The sequence below is a fragment of the Pelobates fuscus genome, chromosome 8 (genome assembly GCF_036172605.1).
Source record: "Pelobates fuscus isolate aPelFus1 chromosome 8, aPelFus1.pri, whole genome shotgun sequence".
Classification (NCBI taxonomy): Eukaryota; Metazoa; Chordata; class Amphibia; order Anura; family Pelobatidae; genus Pelobates; species Pelobates fuscus.
The window spans coordinates 43,340,769-43,358,005 of record NC_086324.1 but is presented as its reverse complement, the minus strand read 5'-3'; the positions used below and the strand labels follow the sequence as shown (position 1 = coordinate 43,358,005).

General features: G+C 40.3%; 1 protein-coding gene across 2 annotated transcripts in view; it reads left to right on the top strand.

The window, feature by feature from the left end:
• The first annotated feature begins 5,117 nt into the window (after positions 1-5,117).
• CHN1 (chimerin 1) overlaps positions 5,118-17,237 on the top strand; it is a 110,833-nt gene continuing 98,713 nt past the window's right edge. Inside the window, exons 1-2 of one of the 2 annotated variants that reach the window (XM_063429761.1) lie at positions 5,118-5,191; positions 5,472-5,589. In XM_063429761.1, the coding sequence (XP_063285831.1) occupies positions 5,571-5,589 (19 nt within the window). In that variant the 5' untranslated portion in view covers positions 5,118-5,191; positions 5,472-5,570. Of the gene's footprint in view, positions 5,196-5,471; positions 5,590-17,237 lie in introns of both variants that reach the window. The other variant, XM_063429760.1, reaches the window with a different exon arrangement.

The window sequence follows — 17,237 nt, the reverse complement described above, 5'->3', positions numbered from 1 at the left end:
CGGCAAAAAACGCCGCCCCCAAATGCCCAAGGCAAATGTCTTGTTAGCCTTGCGGCTAACAGACATGCTGGGCTGGTTGCTGGGCGGCCGGCGAGGGAGCTCTTCCCCTGAGCTCTCTGCTCAGCTCCCTCGCGCGCCGCCCGCAGAGTGAGGCTGGGAGGCGGAGCCGGAATATGACGTCATATTCCGGCTCCCAGTCTCACTCTGCGCGCGGCGCGCGAGGGAGCTGAGCAGAGAGCTCAGGGGAAGAGCTCCCTCGCCGGCCGCCCAGCCTGCCCGCCAGTGCCGCCCTACAGCCACTGGACCACCAGGGAATGGGAGAACCCCCCCACCCCCAGCATTCCCAAAGGTAAGGAGGCTGGGGGGGGGGGAGTAAATAAAAAAAAAAATGTGTTAATGTGAGTGTGTGTGTGTGTCTCTGACTGTGTGTGTCTGATAGTGTGTGTGTGTCTGTTAGTGTGTGTGTGTGTGTGTGTGTGTGTGTCTGTTAGTGTGTGTGTGTGTGTGTGTGTGTCTGTTAGTGTGTGTGAGTCTGATAGTGTGTGTGTTTGTTAGTGTGTGTGTCTCACTGTGTGTGTCTGTTAGTGTGTGTGTGTCCGACTGTGTGTGTTTGTTAGTGTGTGTGTCTCACTGTGTGTGTCCGACTGTGTGTGTTTGTTAGTGTGTGTCCGACTGTGTGTGTTTGTTAGTGTGTGTGTCTCACTGTGTGTGTCTGTTAGTGTGTGTGCCCGACTGTGTGTGTTTGTTAGTGTGTGTCCGACTGTGTGTGTTTGTTAGTGTGTGTGTGTCCGACTGTGTGTGTTTGTTAGTGTGTGTCCCCGACTGTGTGTGTTTGTTAGTGTGTGTGTGTCCGACTGTGTGTGTTTGTTAGTGTATGTGTCCGACTGTGTGTGTTTGTTAGTGTGTGTGTCTCACTGTGTGTGTCTGTTAGTGTGTGTGTGTCCGACTGTGTGTATTTGTTAGTGTGTGTGTCCGACTGTGTGTGTTTGTTATTGTGTGTGTGTCCGACTGTGTGTGTCTGACTGTGTTTGTCTGTTAGCTAGTGTATGCGTATCTGTCAGTGAATGTGTGTGTATTTAGAAGGCGGGGCAGGGGGGAAGGGTTAGGTGGGGGTGGCGCGCGCGCGGGGGGGGGGGGGTGTCTGAGTTTTGTCCTGCCTAGGGCAGCACAAAACCAAGATACACCACTGCTTGAGGGTTAACTACACCTCTAGTGGCTTTCTACCAGACAGCCACTAGAGGGACTTTCGGGTGGTTAGGTGACCATAAGCCGCCTAACTGATGCTGGACGTCCTCACCCTGTGCATGAGGACATCCAGCATCTGCTAAATACCCAGTGTCGAGTGTGGGGGGAGAGGATACGAGGGAGGGGGGCACTATAGGGAACTATAGTGCCAGGAAAACAGCTTTGTTTCCTGGTACTATAGTATTTCTTTTACAGGAGCAGGAAAAGGTGGAGTCTAAAGAGGAAGGGATGGGTTCTTAATCAGGAAGCGGTGCGCCCTTGACAGGAAGGGGTGGTAAATTTAGATTAGAGGGTGCTCAGGTATAGTCATGCCTAGGGCAGCACAAAATTAAAATACACCACTGTGTGAGTGTCTGAGTATGTGTGTGCGTCTGTGAATGTCTGAGTGTATGTGTGTGTCTGTGAGTGTATGTGTGTGTCTGAGTGTGTGCGTGCATGCGTTTATATATGTATACAAGTTTTTTTTTTGGGGGGGGGGGGAATCTTGGGTGAGTTCCCACATTTTTTCCCCAGGACTTGACCCCTGTATACAATCTAGAAATTTTGACTTGGGGTGCCTTGGAAAAATACCGACATTTTAAGGGCGCCTACAACCTAAAAAGTTTGGGAACTACTGGTATAGATCATGCTTCTGAAGTCTCACTGCTCAATGTGTTGCCATTTAGGAGTTTAATAACTTTGTTTCTGTTTATGCAGCCCTAGTCACACCTCCCCTGGCTGTGACTCACACTGTCTGCATGAAAATCAGATGTAACTTACTTTAAAAGTTTTTATTTCCTTCTCTGTAAATTGAACTTTGATTACATACAGGAGACCCCTGCAGGGTCTAGCAAGCTATTAACAGTGCAGGAGATAAGAAATTCTATATTAAACAGGATTTGCAATAAAGGAAGTGTAAACATTAGAGGACTCTTTACAGGAAGTGTTTAGGAAGGCTGTGCAAGTCACATGCAGGGAGGTGTGACTAGGGCTGCATAAACAAAGTGATTTAACTCTTAAATGGCAGATAATTAAGCAGTGACCCTGCAGGAGCATGATCTATACATCAAAACTTCTTCATTAAATGGATCCTATAGAGCCAGTGAAACAAAGCCGTTTTCCTGGCACTATAGATTTGTAAGGTGCTCCCCTCCCTCGCACACACCCCCACTCCCGCGGCGCTGAAGAGGTTAAAACCCCTTAAGTCACTAACCTGAATCCAGCGCCGATGTCCCTCAGCACTGGGCCAGGCTCTGCCCATGCTCCTCCCCCGTCGACGCCAGCGTAGAGACCAAATGCGCAATGCTTTCCCATGGGGAAAAATCTGACGTTGGATGTCCTCTTGCAGAGAGTGAAGACGTCCAGCGTCAGATAACAGACCAAAGGTCTGTTTGGATTCCGGAAGCCATCTAGTGGCTGTCTGGTAGACAGCCACTGAGAGCAGACTTATAGCTGCAATGTCAACATTATAGTTCTTTGGAAATGCAATGTTTTACATTGCAGCACTAAGTGCAAAAGGGACACAGCACCCAGACCACTTCAATGCGCTGAAGATGTAGCCTCCCCATGTCCCCCTATAGGCGTGCCACTAGTTGACCCAAAATCTATATCACCTGTCATTTTTCTGTACAGATAACTGTTCATTGTTCAAGCATTAATGGTAGGTGTGAGCATATTAGTAAAAAAATCTTGGCTCGTAGTAATCAATGCTGCCTTTTGTCCCATTTTATACAGGATATTCCTTGTTTGCTAAGCTTGTCTTCTGTTTTGCTGCTGTACAATTTGTCTGGTTTTTACTTGAATTTCCTGCATCTTTATTAAGTTTAAAGAGATTCTGTTATTTCTCTAATAGCGACAGTCACTCATTCTCTCACCCAAATACCTTGTAAATGTAAATAAAAAAATAAATAAATATATATGTACATATTAGCTACCCAAACATCAGTTGAGACTTAATGAAGGGTAAAAACAAACTGTACTTTAACTAGCTCACACATCTATTTACCAGGTAGAATGTATATTACCTCCGCAGGGGTGATTAATAAAACAATAGAACCATAGAAAAAGTTCCCTCCCCAGAGCCACCAAGTCTGAGCTGATCTCAGTTAATTAGTTCAGCCCAGGCTAATGATATCATCCTCTGGTTTAATTAAGTTACGTACAGTTCTTACCAGACTTATTTGGAAAGCTGTTTTTAGATATACCTTAAATAAAAATAATGCATAATTGAATGCATGAATGTTTTTTGGGGGGTATATCTACTATAGTGTGTTGTATTTTTGGCATTGTAGTGTACTTTAAAAAACACACAAAAAAAAAATATATGTAAACATAGGCATTTTATTTCAATTCTTCAGTGGTAGAGGTGGGACAAACTCATAGCAAAATCTATGCATAGGAGACATCTCTGCCACTCAAAGGGTAAAACTGTCCTTTTAAAGGAACACTATAGTGTCAGGAATACACGTTGTAGCTGTAAAAACATAGTTTAGGTCCCCGGCCCCCGTTAGAGGAGTAAAAGGAGTCTTTACTCTCCTTATTTCTAGTGCCCCACAGATCTCTTAGCATCTGACTCCACCCTGTTCCTGCCTTTTTGGCTGAGATCATCAAAATGGATTATCTCAGCCAATCCAAAACGTTCCAATAGGAAAAACGCCATTCTGCGCCAATAAGCATCTCCTCATATCGATGCCTATAAAATGTGTGAGGATACATAATGAGGAAATTAAATTAAATGTCAATTTTGCCCCTTCTTTATTGTCTTGGTTTAAATGCGAGTAGTTTTATTTGAAATGGTAGAAAACAAATGGATAAAAACACAGTTGGCTGCAAAAGGGAGCTGACCCCCCCCCCCAGTAAATTAAAGATCAGTACAAAATCTGCACAATATGGCTTAGAATCGGAAAACAACATAATGCACATCTTGAAGTGGGCAAGATTACAATCTTGGTAGCAGATGGGATGTCTACTCCAGGGATGAACCAATAAGTGGAGTGCTGAAGTTTAGAAAAAAAATACAAAAACCCACCTAAAAAACATTCAATGAAAATGGCAGCCCCCACAGCATGAACTTAAAAAGAGAATAAGCTAACATATCTATTATTACAAAGATATTAAATACATTTTATTTGCAGCAATTAACTAAGTAAAAATGATTTTGTTTACAAAGCTTAAAAAAATAAATAAATTAAAATCTGTCCTTTTTAAAAAAAAAAAAAAAATGTTTTTTATACATATAGACATACATACAAATACATTTTATGTAGACTGTTATTTAGACACTTTACAGTGATAGCACAGGGTTGAGCAATCTCCAGCCCACTCAGGAGTTTACTAATTGCTAAGATTACATTGAAAGTTAGACTATAAAAAAAAAAATAATGTTATCTTTATTATTTAGAAATGGAGAATAAAATGCAAATAAAACTAATATAACATTAAACAATTAAATAATAAAAAAAAACACCCAACCATAATCATGAGAAAGCATTGCCACAACAGCTCCAATTTGTTATGTATGTTTTATTCAGTAATACTTTTATTATGTTAGCATGACAAGTAATTAGCCTCTCTTTATTTATATCTGACAGATTCTTCCTCTTAACATCCATTTGTGCCAAACTGTAATCAATGGGTGGACAGGGGAGGAGGGGGAGAGGAGGTCATTGCTCTCATCTGAACTTGTATGATTGAAGACAAATTTATATAAATATATCATGAAAGTGAAATGTCCTTTTTTGTGTGTGTGTGTGTGTGTCATCTTTGAAGCTAAACAGACTCAGTCCCTGACACTGGATAAGGGACAGGAGGCTGTAAGGATTTCCTGTTGCCAGGACAACCCAGGCAGCCGCCAGTCAGACCGTCGCCTCAGTCTGAGGAGGTGAAGCTGGTCACGTGGGGTGGGGTGAAGCAAGATGGCGGCCAGAAGCCAGAAGGATGCAGCATGATTACATTCTAGTCCCATTCAGTAAGTGAGTTTCTCCCTGCTGGCGAAATCCCTGCATATTATTATTTTTTTTTTTTCTCTTTTCTTCCCTTCATGCAGATCACATTCTCTTTGCTCTATGAAAACCAAGACATCTCCCCACCTCCTTTTATTTATTTTTTGTTTTGTTTTACCTCCATACAGAGGGATCTCCTCCCCTCACTCCCCCCTGTTAACATCTCACCCCCCCCTGGTAGTGGATCTGTGACCTGGGGATGATTTATGAGCTGCTGATCTTCTGCTTTAACTTTTATCTTTGCAGTGATTTTCATCCCAATTTGAGGCAAATCAATGCAGTGATCCTGTGAGGCAAGGGTTTCTATATTCAGCTGCAGTTACACATAAACCCAGAGGACTAGCTATGGCTCTCACAGTATTTGGTAAGTTTAAAACCATGCTCAATAATCATCATTATTATTATTTGCCTCTGCTTTCTATAGGGATTGCTCAAAATGCATGCTTTAATTTTTACAAGGAGGCTGCTTTTTCATGCTTTTAAATGAATCCATACCCATTGTTTAATCCTTATCCATTGTTTCTCAATCCTTATCCATTTGATGATCATCATCATCATTACAGTACAGCAATAAAAATGTAACACATTATTCAGATATTTTCTGTGTGTAAATAAAAAAAATAAAAAATAGTGCAGTAAAATGTCTGTGCATACTTAGCTTTGTCATTACTGGGCTGCAAGTAATTGCTGGAGCTAAATAGCTTATGATCCATATTTTGGTGCTTATAGTTTGTTTATGTTGACAGTTTCTGCCATGTTGCATCTGAAAGTTTTAGTATGAACCCTTGAAGGCCAGGCACTTGTAATAATCTTCAGCACTCTACTGCCCAATTAGTTGTTTACATTTTTTGTTATTTGTTGGGGGTATTGACCTCTGTTAAGCCCACAGTGGTGAATAAATGTTGCTTATCCATGTTGACTAGATCTTTCTTTTTAATTAAGAACTTAGATGACTAATTCATAATGCAAAGATATATTTTTTTCATTAACGGGCTGAATTTTATTATAAAAGACAAACTTAATTCTGTCAACTGAAAAACAGTTTTCCTATTTACATCTGCCCACAACTTGCTATTTAAATGAGTTTTGTCTCCCATTATTTAATCTAGTCCTTAGTCCAATGAATACAAATGCTTTAATAACATATAAGGATGCTGGTGATAACTTATTGATAACCGTGCATTTCAGTGTGCTGCTTGAAAATGATACATGGTTGTATGTTCCAACACTAGACAGTAAAATGTTAGGGCTGAGTACATTTTAAATAATTTATGCAGATATGTGAGATGTTAAATGGAGCAATGACATAACTCATAAAACGCAAACAGTATATTTAAAAAAAACAGTGTCGTGGCAATTTGGATAGAAAAGGAAGAAGCTATTATTTTGATTTTTTACATTGTCATTTTTTTTTTTAATGCTTTTATTATTTAAAAAAATCATAGTAATAGTCCAGTTCCTTTTTTTTTCACACCCCTGCACCTATTCACATTTCCAATTAAACGGGATTATGTTCTAACATCCATTTATGTCAGTTTTTGTCATTTATGGTTGTTGAGAAACAAGAATTTATCTTAACAATTTGTGTCGCTATTTATTGCTTAAGTTCTCGGCTTATAGATCTTGTTCTTTCTTGTTGGGGTATTTAGGCTACATGCAGGAGCGTGATCCTGTCCTCATATTAGCTCCCTGTATTTCAAACAATTATCCCATTCTAGAGGGAGGATTTGTACAAGATATGGTGAATATTTATCCACTTTTGGAGAAACCATTAAATAGATCAACCATCAATCCCCTCCTGAAGGTTGTTTATAGAGTTTCACACAGGTCTTTTGTGTTTGGATAGATTGATCAGTCTTATGTTTTTCAAATTGAAATAGTGTAATGTTTGCTTTGCAGATCAAGGTTTTATATGTACATTAGCATCAATTCCAAATACTGTATTATCAGATAAATCACATTCATATTTATATAGAATTATAATATATTTAATTGCTGTGTGTTTATTGTGTGTTGTCTTTCAGGTTTCTAAATTTCAGCTTGCTTTGCTATAATTTTCAAACATATGGAATATGGAGCTTTATGCTGTAATGTGTTTTTTTTTTTTTTTTTTTAGCTGTGATAAGATTGCAAAGTCATATTGTCAAAGAACTTCTAGCATAAGTTGTCATGCCTGGTAGCATAAGGCAATAGCCCCTCGGAGAGCTGCTATCTGATATAGCTGCTTAATGTCACTGGGGCTAGTGCTTAATCTGGATAAATATTCCATATTCCCGTGGGATAGAATCTAAATTTCACTTTAAGGGGAATCTACTGAGTGATATGCCTTGGGGTTTACCCACTAAACAGCGAGTTGACGGCTAATTTAGTGAAGTTTTTCACACCTATTTAAAGTGTAACCTCACTTATTTTATATTGACACACGACTTAAAGGGGTACTATCACATACTAGGGTTATATATCTATCTATATGTATTTGTGGGGTGTGAAATATAAAACGAAACCTAGAAATCCACACCTCTTTATCCTACTACTACTGGGTGCCTTCATCTTGACTCCCTGTTAATTAAAACAAGGTCTGTTCTTTTATACTGGCAGTCTGATTATAGAGCAGAGGAGAATAGAAACAATAGTGGTGATTTTTGTCAATGTGCCATGTTCTGAAAAGTGAGGCGAAGATTCAAAAGGGAAAGAGTCGCCCATGGAATGTTCAATGGAACGGTCAGCCCTCAATCATGGCTCATGTTCCCAGTCAGTAAGCTGTGACTTGTACGTAAATGTACCATCATGGCATCAGGGGAATTCAACTCATTTGCATTTTATGCTTTGGCTGTGCCTTGGAAACCTGCAATATGATCTAAATTAAGAATAAAACAGTTTTAGCATGGTTTAACACCTTCCTGGGCTTCGTGAGATGCCTATGGCTGCTCTTTTTCAGCAGGAGAAACCATCTTGCTTTATTGAGGACCTGGTTTCTCTTGCTAGAGAATATTGGATGTGGTTGGTATGGGCACCTAGGGTACCCGGTTAAGTTGTCAAACCTTAACATTTTTTGACATCTTACTGTGGGAGAGTACCAGTGTGGTCTTGGCATCATAACAACTACAGCAGGCTTTATCAGCAATATGGCTTTGAATGTTCCTTTTAATATGTGTGTGTGTGTATGTATATGTATATATGTATGTATGTATATATATATATGTATATATATATATATATATATATATATATATATATATATATATATATATATATATATATACCCATAGTAGCTGGTTTATAGATTTATTAACTTGATAACTTCTGTTAACTTACTGAATATCTGTATTGTTGTTTCAGCAAGATTGAAATTGCTTGCGGCCTTACATATTTATGTCTGCCCTACAGGCTGTTACACAGAAGATATGAGAGAACTTGTAGTTACTTAGAATTTGTTGTACATGCTCACCTGGAATGAGCAGAACTTGCAGTTTATGCTTTCATCAACAACACTTATGTCAGTGAACCTATGACACAATAGGGCAATATCTAGGCAGGACTTGGCTTATGTAATTGACCATTGCTATAGTAATTTGTACTTCCTGTCACAAAGGCAGTTAATATAAGTATCCATGCCATATCACTTGGAGAAATATTGGAGTTTGTTCTAGCATTCTAAACAAATGCACAGGCGATATAAGGTTTTGTATAATCAGGGGCCGGGGAGCATAGCTTATGCAGTGATTATGGTGCGTGCATAGTAACTTGGAAAAATAGATTTATGTTCATCTATTGGGGAAATTAGTAGTATAGTTGCCTAACATAGTTTTCATTTCATTAATATAGTATTTGTATTAAAATCTATATTCACACTGCTCTATGGTCTTTAAGTACAGTATTATGCAGGTATTTACTAAATAAATGTATGTTATTAAAAAACACATAAACAGGGCATTGTGTGTAAAATTACAGATTTTCAAAAACGGGACTTTTTTTCTTTCTCTTTCACAAAATTTTGTATTTTCATTGCCAAACCTCTACTTAAGCTCCTTACTACAAGCAGTGCTTGTCAACTTGTCATATCAAAATGATTTCATTAAGCATTTGCATTAAGTGGTAATTTATCCTCAGTTTCTGCTCTCTTTTCCGCGTTTTTTTTTTTTCCTTTTGTTCAGTAATTAAGTCTTTTAGATTGTTTCTGCAATTTCTTTATGGATTATGACCACTTAACTTTTATTGCAATGTTCTTTTTGCACACTTACTGTTAATTACAGCAAGTTAATGACACTGAGTTTAAAATAAACACCCTGTGGTTTTTAAAAAAACAATTTTATATAAATAAATAATAAACCTTGAGCATTATTACAAAGCCACTAGAGAGAAAAAATGTAATTAAAATAAAAAGGAAAGGGATTGCAGAGTAGGAAAATATAAAAACTTAGATTTAGCTAATTTAATCTATTACAGATCGTTACATTATATGTAATATTACTGATTATCATTACCTTTATTCTTTCTCAACCAAGTTGACTTTTTTCTTTTGTTTACTGTTTTTTCGTTTTTAAAGTTGCACAGTAACAGCGTGTCCGTTTTAACTCTTCATTGGCAGGAAAGTTTTGTTTTGTCTAGGACCTATAGACTATAGCTAGTGATGGCAAACATTTTTTTAGCACTAACCGCAACATGAAACCAACTTATGTATCTTAAAGTGCCAACACTGCAAATAAACCCAAAAATTGAGATTTAATTAACAAACACACGTGACCATCTCCATCACGTGAGGAGTCTGTCTTCCTCCAATCTATCTGTCCTACCTACTACTTCTAACCCTCCATCTCTGGATCAGTAATGTGATCTCCAAACCTACAACATGCCCAGCAGCTGGCTGTGTAGAAAGCATTATTGGGGTGTGTGTGTATATGTGTGTGTATATGTGTGTGTATATGTGTGTGTATATGTGTGTGTGTGTGTATGTGTGTATGTGTGTGTATATGTATATATATATATATATATATATATATATATATATATATATATTATATGACCCTCTTATTCTCCTGACCAGAGATCCAGTGTGATGATGGTCAATAGCGAGAGAGTATTGATATGTCCTGGTGATAGGGGTCGCAACACTGTGATAGCCATTCAATTTATAAACATTCCACTCCCCACACAACTTGTTTACCAGAACTCCACAACTTGGCCTGCCCCGCTAACTGCCTGCCACGTACATGAGTGGGTACAGTGCTGAGGGCCGTACTCATAGCATAGTTCTAGCCCAGGATTGGGAGAAGCGTAAGAGAATAGCTCAGTGTCTGAAAAGCGCATGTAAATGGATTTGGCAAAATTATGACTTGCGTGCCATAGGTACGCCATCGCTGGTCTTGCACTTCAGTCGTTAAAGCAGAACTATCACTTGTAAGATTTGTGCACAACCCTGGGATTTGCTATTTATTTATTTTTGAATTCTCTCTAGTTGCAGTTTTTCAATAGAAATGCCCCTTTAGGCTGCTTGGGAAGGGTATGTTAATTAAGACAGCTACATTGCATATGGCATTTTTCTGTGGGGGTTGACAAAGTCCCCCTGAACATGCAAGTGCAGCAGAGATAATAGTTTTTTTTTTTTTTTTTTTTTTTTCTTTCTTACCTCCACTGCTCTGTTCACCCCAGTAAACTGAAACATGAATAATGTGTTCAGGGGTAAGGGAATGAGCAACTCTCATATCCAGAGCAGTGACTGATCTACATTAAATCGAGAATCAGTCCATTAATGGAGAATAAATGGGACTTGCAGTCTCGTTTACTGAATTTATTGTTAAACTGTTAGCTTTGAAATTTAGGGAAAAATAGTTTCCTGCGTTTTTCTTACATGTAGCTGCAGGGATACTTTGTGCCCATAATTTGGATGCAAACCAAAACAATGTAACATTTGGCATGTGCAGTGAGATTTCTGGAGCCATCCCTACCTGTCTCTTGGGATTTGTCCTGCTTGTAATCTGATTGTTTGTTTTTATATATCTGTATGAAACACGTTCAGCAATGTTATCACCACTGGCATCAATCTTTGAGTTACAGTTGTGATGAAGTATGCATTTTTAATATTTATTTTAATAATCCTCAACCTTTGTGTTTTTGGTTGTTGTTTTTCTTCCTCCTTTAAATTTCCTCGTCTCCCTGTGGGTTTTTAAACAAGGGATGGGTGAGTGAAAGTTTGAGCCTGCATTCAAATCACAGGAAAGGAAATGCTGAGTCAACCCAATTCAAACAAACACCCCGAGCTGAATGGCAAAGGAATACTTCCTTGTTTTCACTTATTTTGTTTGAATCTTCCTTTGTCAGATTTACTGTTCTTTACATTGTTTTTGCTTAGCATTCACTGTTGACATTTTGTGTGTCTTTACTTTATTATTTCACAAGGAACTATATGCAATAATCCAGTCTGGTGTCGACAAAATCCGAGTTACTGTAGCAAATCTGGACTCTTCAGTATTGTGTGATAGTTTAGCTGATAAAATAAAACACATCTTATAACCTAAACAGTGGGTTTTAAACACATATGTAACTTAACTGAACTGGAAAAAGGAAGGTTCTTTAAATAAATCATAAGCAGCACATTTTAGTAGAACTTTGACCTTTACTCCTTTACACTCTTTTACCACTTTCTATGCCTTGGCAGAGAAACTGAAGATATAATAGCAAAGAGGGCATATTACGTTTGAGGTACAGCCATTGGTTATCTGTCACTATGACATATGCCTGATATGCACAGAATTAACTTTAGCCAGCTGCAAACTCTCCATCTGGGGTGGGTAATCACTTTGTGGGGTAGTTATGTCATAAAACAAGCTACTCTATCTCTGTATAACTGAAACACTGCACATACAGATTCCAAGCACTATGACCACTTCAAACAACTGCAATGGCCATAGGGTAGCCCCTTAATCCATTATATTGTTTTATTGCATGGATATTGGCAATTAGAAATTCGCACATGGCAAGTCAACCTCCACAGCCTGTAAGAATTGATTTTGCCTGGTGAGATATCTTTTTTTTTTTTTATTATTTATGGAATTTTTGCTCCTGGTAGTGACTACTTATCACAGGGAAGATTACAAGGGCCACCTAAGCATCATAACCAAAACCGCCTGCTCTAGTGGTTATGTTGCTAGTAAGCTGTAGGCAAAGTCCCCAGTTCTGTATCAAGTAATTTAAGAAAAAATAGTGATTGCTCACTGTTGTTACATGCAGAATTGGAAACATCAGCATTGGAAAAAGTAAACTTCTACCATGTAGTGCCTGACAAGGTTGGCTCTACCGGTGTCAATAAACTTGTTTAGTACCTATTAGAGACTCCAGAGATCTCAGGGGGCTTAACCCCAAATTGTATATAGAAAAAACAGATTATGCAGACCACATTACTTGCAAGAAGCAGGTATATGGGCTGCAAGGTGTCTGGAAATCGTCAAGTAATCAAAAATAGTAATAATGTAATGATAATGTCCCCTTTAAATCAAAAATATATTGGTATCTTCAAAATAGATAGGGTAAATCTAATTCTTCCAAATAATATTCGTGTAAAGTCTATCTATGCATATCATATATCCAATGAACTGAGCTTTAATGTGTCAGGCTCAAAATGGTCCTTACTAGATATGCTGACTCATGAATTTAAAAGGAGGAAGAAAAAATGCAAGCTTGCCACTTAGTTAGAGTTGCCAGAGTGGATACTTCTATATGTGGGTACAAATGTATGTGCATAAATATGCCTCCATTATTTAGGATAAAGCCGATATAAGGAGTACATTTAAGGAGTACATATGTATGCTATACGAGTTCCACCTAGGACCCAGAGTAATCGCTGTATATATCAAGAGAAAGTAAAAAGATATTATGGATATCGTGATGCTTAGAATGCCCACGGCATATCCATATATAGTATAGCAGTAATAAAGAAAGATATATATATATATATATATATATATATATATATATATATATATATATATATATATATATATATATATATTTGTAGTCGGGGACATAAGCCGTATAATAAGATAAGTACATGAGAATATAACAGTCGGTTGTGATGTGCCGGAACCGACGTATGGGGTAGGCCTGTAATAAAAGAGGGCCCACCCATGTATAGTGATAAAGGGGTGAGGTGGGAGGGATGAACCCAGCGATACCAGTACTGATTAGGAGGGGGCCTGAGTTTATATAGCCGGGTAACCCCTCCCACAATTACAGGCTACGCCTATCTATTTGTAGTCGGGGACATAAGCCGTATAATAAGATAAGTACATGAGAATATAACAGTCGGTTGTGATGTGCCGGAACCGACGTATGGGGTAGGCCTGTAATAAAAGAGGGCAAAAAGGTTGGTGTAACCAAATAACGTATTGAACATGAGTTACATTGCTTGACCTTTAAATGCCAATCTTAGATCTTGTTCTGGTTGTGGAATGTAAGTGGCGTATGCAGTAGACTTCCACCGCCCTAGTCTCTTAAATATGAGTCGGGATGTAGTGGCTTGAAGCCGCAGAAGCGGCTCCAATTCTACATGGGTGTCCTGAAAATCCTGTGGGGACAAGACTGAGTCTGATGAACAAAGTTCTGATGTAGTGTATGAATTGTTGTGATTAAGGGGTTACCATGTAATGAAAGTAGTGGAGTATTAGGACCGAGACCTGCCAGGGTAGCAAGATACGTGACAGGGCACCATTGATTACCGGTGTGATAATAGTAGACTTAGGTAGGTGGACCTAGCTGATAGTTAAGGTGGCAAAAAGGAGATAAATGCAATAATGGAGTCTAGTGAATGCGTGTCGCTTATCTGATAGTCTGTCGTGAATTTGGTATATAGGGTGAATGCTCGATTGTATGTACGGGATGTGTTAGTAGAGAGGGCTGCACCAGCTAGGTATCTGCCGTGTGACCGCAGTCTCTCTAGTCCAGGATGAGATCTTGGAAAGAGGGGGTACTGATCGGTCTGGTGTTGGCTGTAGGATGGATCCCGAAGAAGATCATGTTATCCTACGTATTAGTTTCAAAATAGTGAGTGAGGGAGTTCTGCCCTTGTTTATGATGTCACATGCTGCTTCGTTATCGGAGAAGCATTTTTATTGCTTTCCCCTGCCATAGGTGCCCCCATGCTCTGGAGGCTGCAACTATCGTATAGATTGTGAATAGGGCAGATGTAGTGTTGAATGCAGGCAAACCAAGGGTCTCTATTGTCCAGGAATCTCTAAACCAGTCCTTGCCAGAGATGGGTGCAAACCCTGTGTGAGCTGCGGCATCAGTCCATATGACAGGGGAGGAATCGGTTAGGGGGTGTAAGGAACATGGCTTTCCCATTCTAATGAGATAGGAACCGCAGCCACCAGTGTAGATCTGCCAAGGCGTGGGCATCTAGTGATGAGGAGCTGCTGTCGATATTGAGCAGAGGGAGAAGCACAAAAATCCAGAGATGAATGTCCGGCCTTGTGGAATAATTTTCATGGCGAAGTTTAACGTGCCCAGTAAGGATTGTAGGTCTGACCTGGTACACATGTTCCTGGCCAGAAAATATTCCACCAACTCTGATTTGCCGCACCTTCTCCCCTGGTAACTAGCCTGTAAAGTGACATTGTCTTAGTGAATACCTAGGAAGTCAGGATATGGTAGTCGGGCCTAACGTGTTTTCTTGGGACAGAGGTATCCCCAGTGCTGCAAGTAGGGCCAGGGTTTCCTGGAGACTGACTGGACATGACTGAGGTAGTTCTATGGAAAGGAAGTCAACCCAATAATGTAGAACTGAGGGACAAAGAGTGATGATTAGAAGTAGCCAACCTGGTGTGTCGGCGCGTATATCAAACAGTTTCGGACAACTTTTGGCACCAAAAGTTATCCGAGTCGCAAAATAATATATGTTCTCCCACCCTGTACCATGCATATGTCACAGGGCTAGGTGAATGGGTAGGAGCAAGAAAGCGTTAGATATATACAGATGTGATAATTAATGCTGGGGGTAGCTAAAGAACGTGGAGCGAACAACTCGTATATAAGCCTTTTTTATTGTTGAACTTTCCAGTGGCTATACCTATTGGGTTGGGATGCCAGCTGGGAAACGGAGGATTGGAGAAAGGGCCCCCAGATAAACCCGTTGGTAACTTTTCCATGAGTAACAAAGCTGAGGTGACAGGGTCAGGGAGGGCTGACAGTAGGTTGGGACATACATGAATCCCTGTGTGGAGTGTAACGAGGCTAGTGGGGAAACCATCGGAGAAGCCTTGGATCAGGAAGACAACTAGGAGATGGGAAAGGTATGCCAGGTTGTCGATGTTAACTTTGGTCAGTGATGTTTTGGGTACAGATGATTTGGACACGTAGTTTAGGTGTGTGCCCTGAAACAAATAGAGCAGATGTGTAGCAGTCTGCACGAGCTAAATCCACAACTTCCAGATTTAAAATTGTTGTAGATTTGAGCATTCCCAAGGTATATTATGGGTCTGCCCAACCTGTCTTACAACCCTCTATGTTGTGCCGTGGAGGAACCAAAGGGAGCACCACTAATGGTAGGAAGGCTTGGATCGACTGGGCACAAGTTGGTGGAGTGTGAGAAGGAGGTGCACAAGACACAAGACGGAGGCTGTTGGCTGGTGAAATGACACCAGAAAAAGTTCTGTGTCCAGCTTACTCCAGTTGGTATGGTGATAAACTGAGTAAGGGATGCCGCTGTCTAGCCAAAAAGATTAGTGATAATCATAAAAGGATAAGCCACCATACTTGTGCCCTAGGTCCACCAACTTGTGCATATATAAATCCAACTGTTCCCTACGGTGCGGGGAAGTGCTACACACTACTTAATGATAACAGCCGAAGGCAAGAACAAACTCGGGTATGGTAAACTTTCAGTTGAGTCTCGGGTCTCTGGCTTTTAGCGCAACCGAAAGAACACCGTAGCAATAGGCCTTGTTCTCTAATACGTCCTGAGAAGCGGTAAGCAATGATACTAGGTTTATGTACTTGCCTTCAAAAATATCGTTACGTATGGTCGGGGTTACAAAGTGTGCAGGCGTGATGATGTAAGTGGGTATGCTTGGCATTGGGTTTATGGGGGTGTCGTTACCGTGGTGAAGGGAAGCCGAAGTGGAGGTTGGTATGGGTGAGGTGACTGACGATGTCTGGGGGATACCAACTTGTCCAGCCTAATGCTGATCGTGTTGATAGAGGCCAGGAGAGGGTAGTGGATGCATGGAATAGCATTCCGGCTGAAGTGGTAGAGATTAACACAGTAAAGGAGTTTAAGCATGCGTGGGATAGGCATAAGGCTATCTTAACTATAAGATAAGGCCGGGGACTAATGAAAGTATTTAGAAAACTGGGCAGACTAGACGGGTTCTTATCTGCCGTCACATTCTATGTTTCTATGTTACTATGTTTCTATATTAGGTCCTCGATCTCTATCGAACGAATCTATAATTCCTGGAATGCCGGACCACTCCTGGCTGGGGGGTGCATGTGTGGGTAATGAAAATTTTGATATAGTTCGGCCTAGCAGGCTGTAGCTGGAAACGGGACCCCCATGCGACGTTCGGCTGCGCGCTTGGGGATAGTCCATGACCGGGGAGAGTACGGACTGGCTGGTTCCAAGTTCTTGGTAGGGGTGCTTGGGCCGGCCGGGGTGGTAGGCCTAGGTGGGGTTTCGGGTATAGCCAGTACTTCTTTTCGGTTGGGAATTTGAGACGTACTAGATGAAAGCTGAGTAAAGATATGGCTTTAATAATGAGTAAAGGTGCCTGTGTCAACTGGTACTAGCTAGGCCAGTGGCGAAAAATTATCTGTCCTGCAAGGAAGGTGAAGCCCTGCTAGTGCCAAGTGGCGAGAGAGGCTCTATCTATGAGGAGGGCCGAGTGGACGGGGGCCACTTGCATGACGTGGCAGGATTGTTGGCCTCTCGGTGACTGTAACAAGACAATGTAATTGGGTGTGACTGGTGAGGCCCTAACTGGTAACCGACAGCGGTTGTAGTGAGGCTCTAGCTATGCGTTG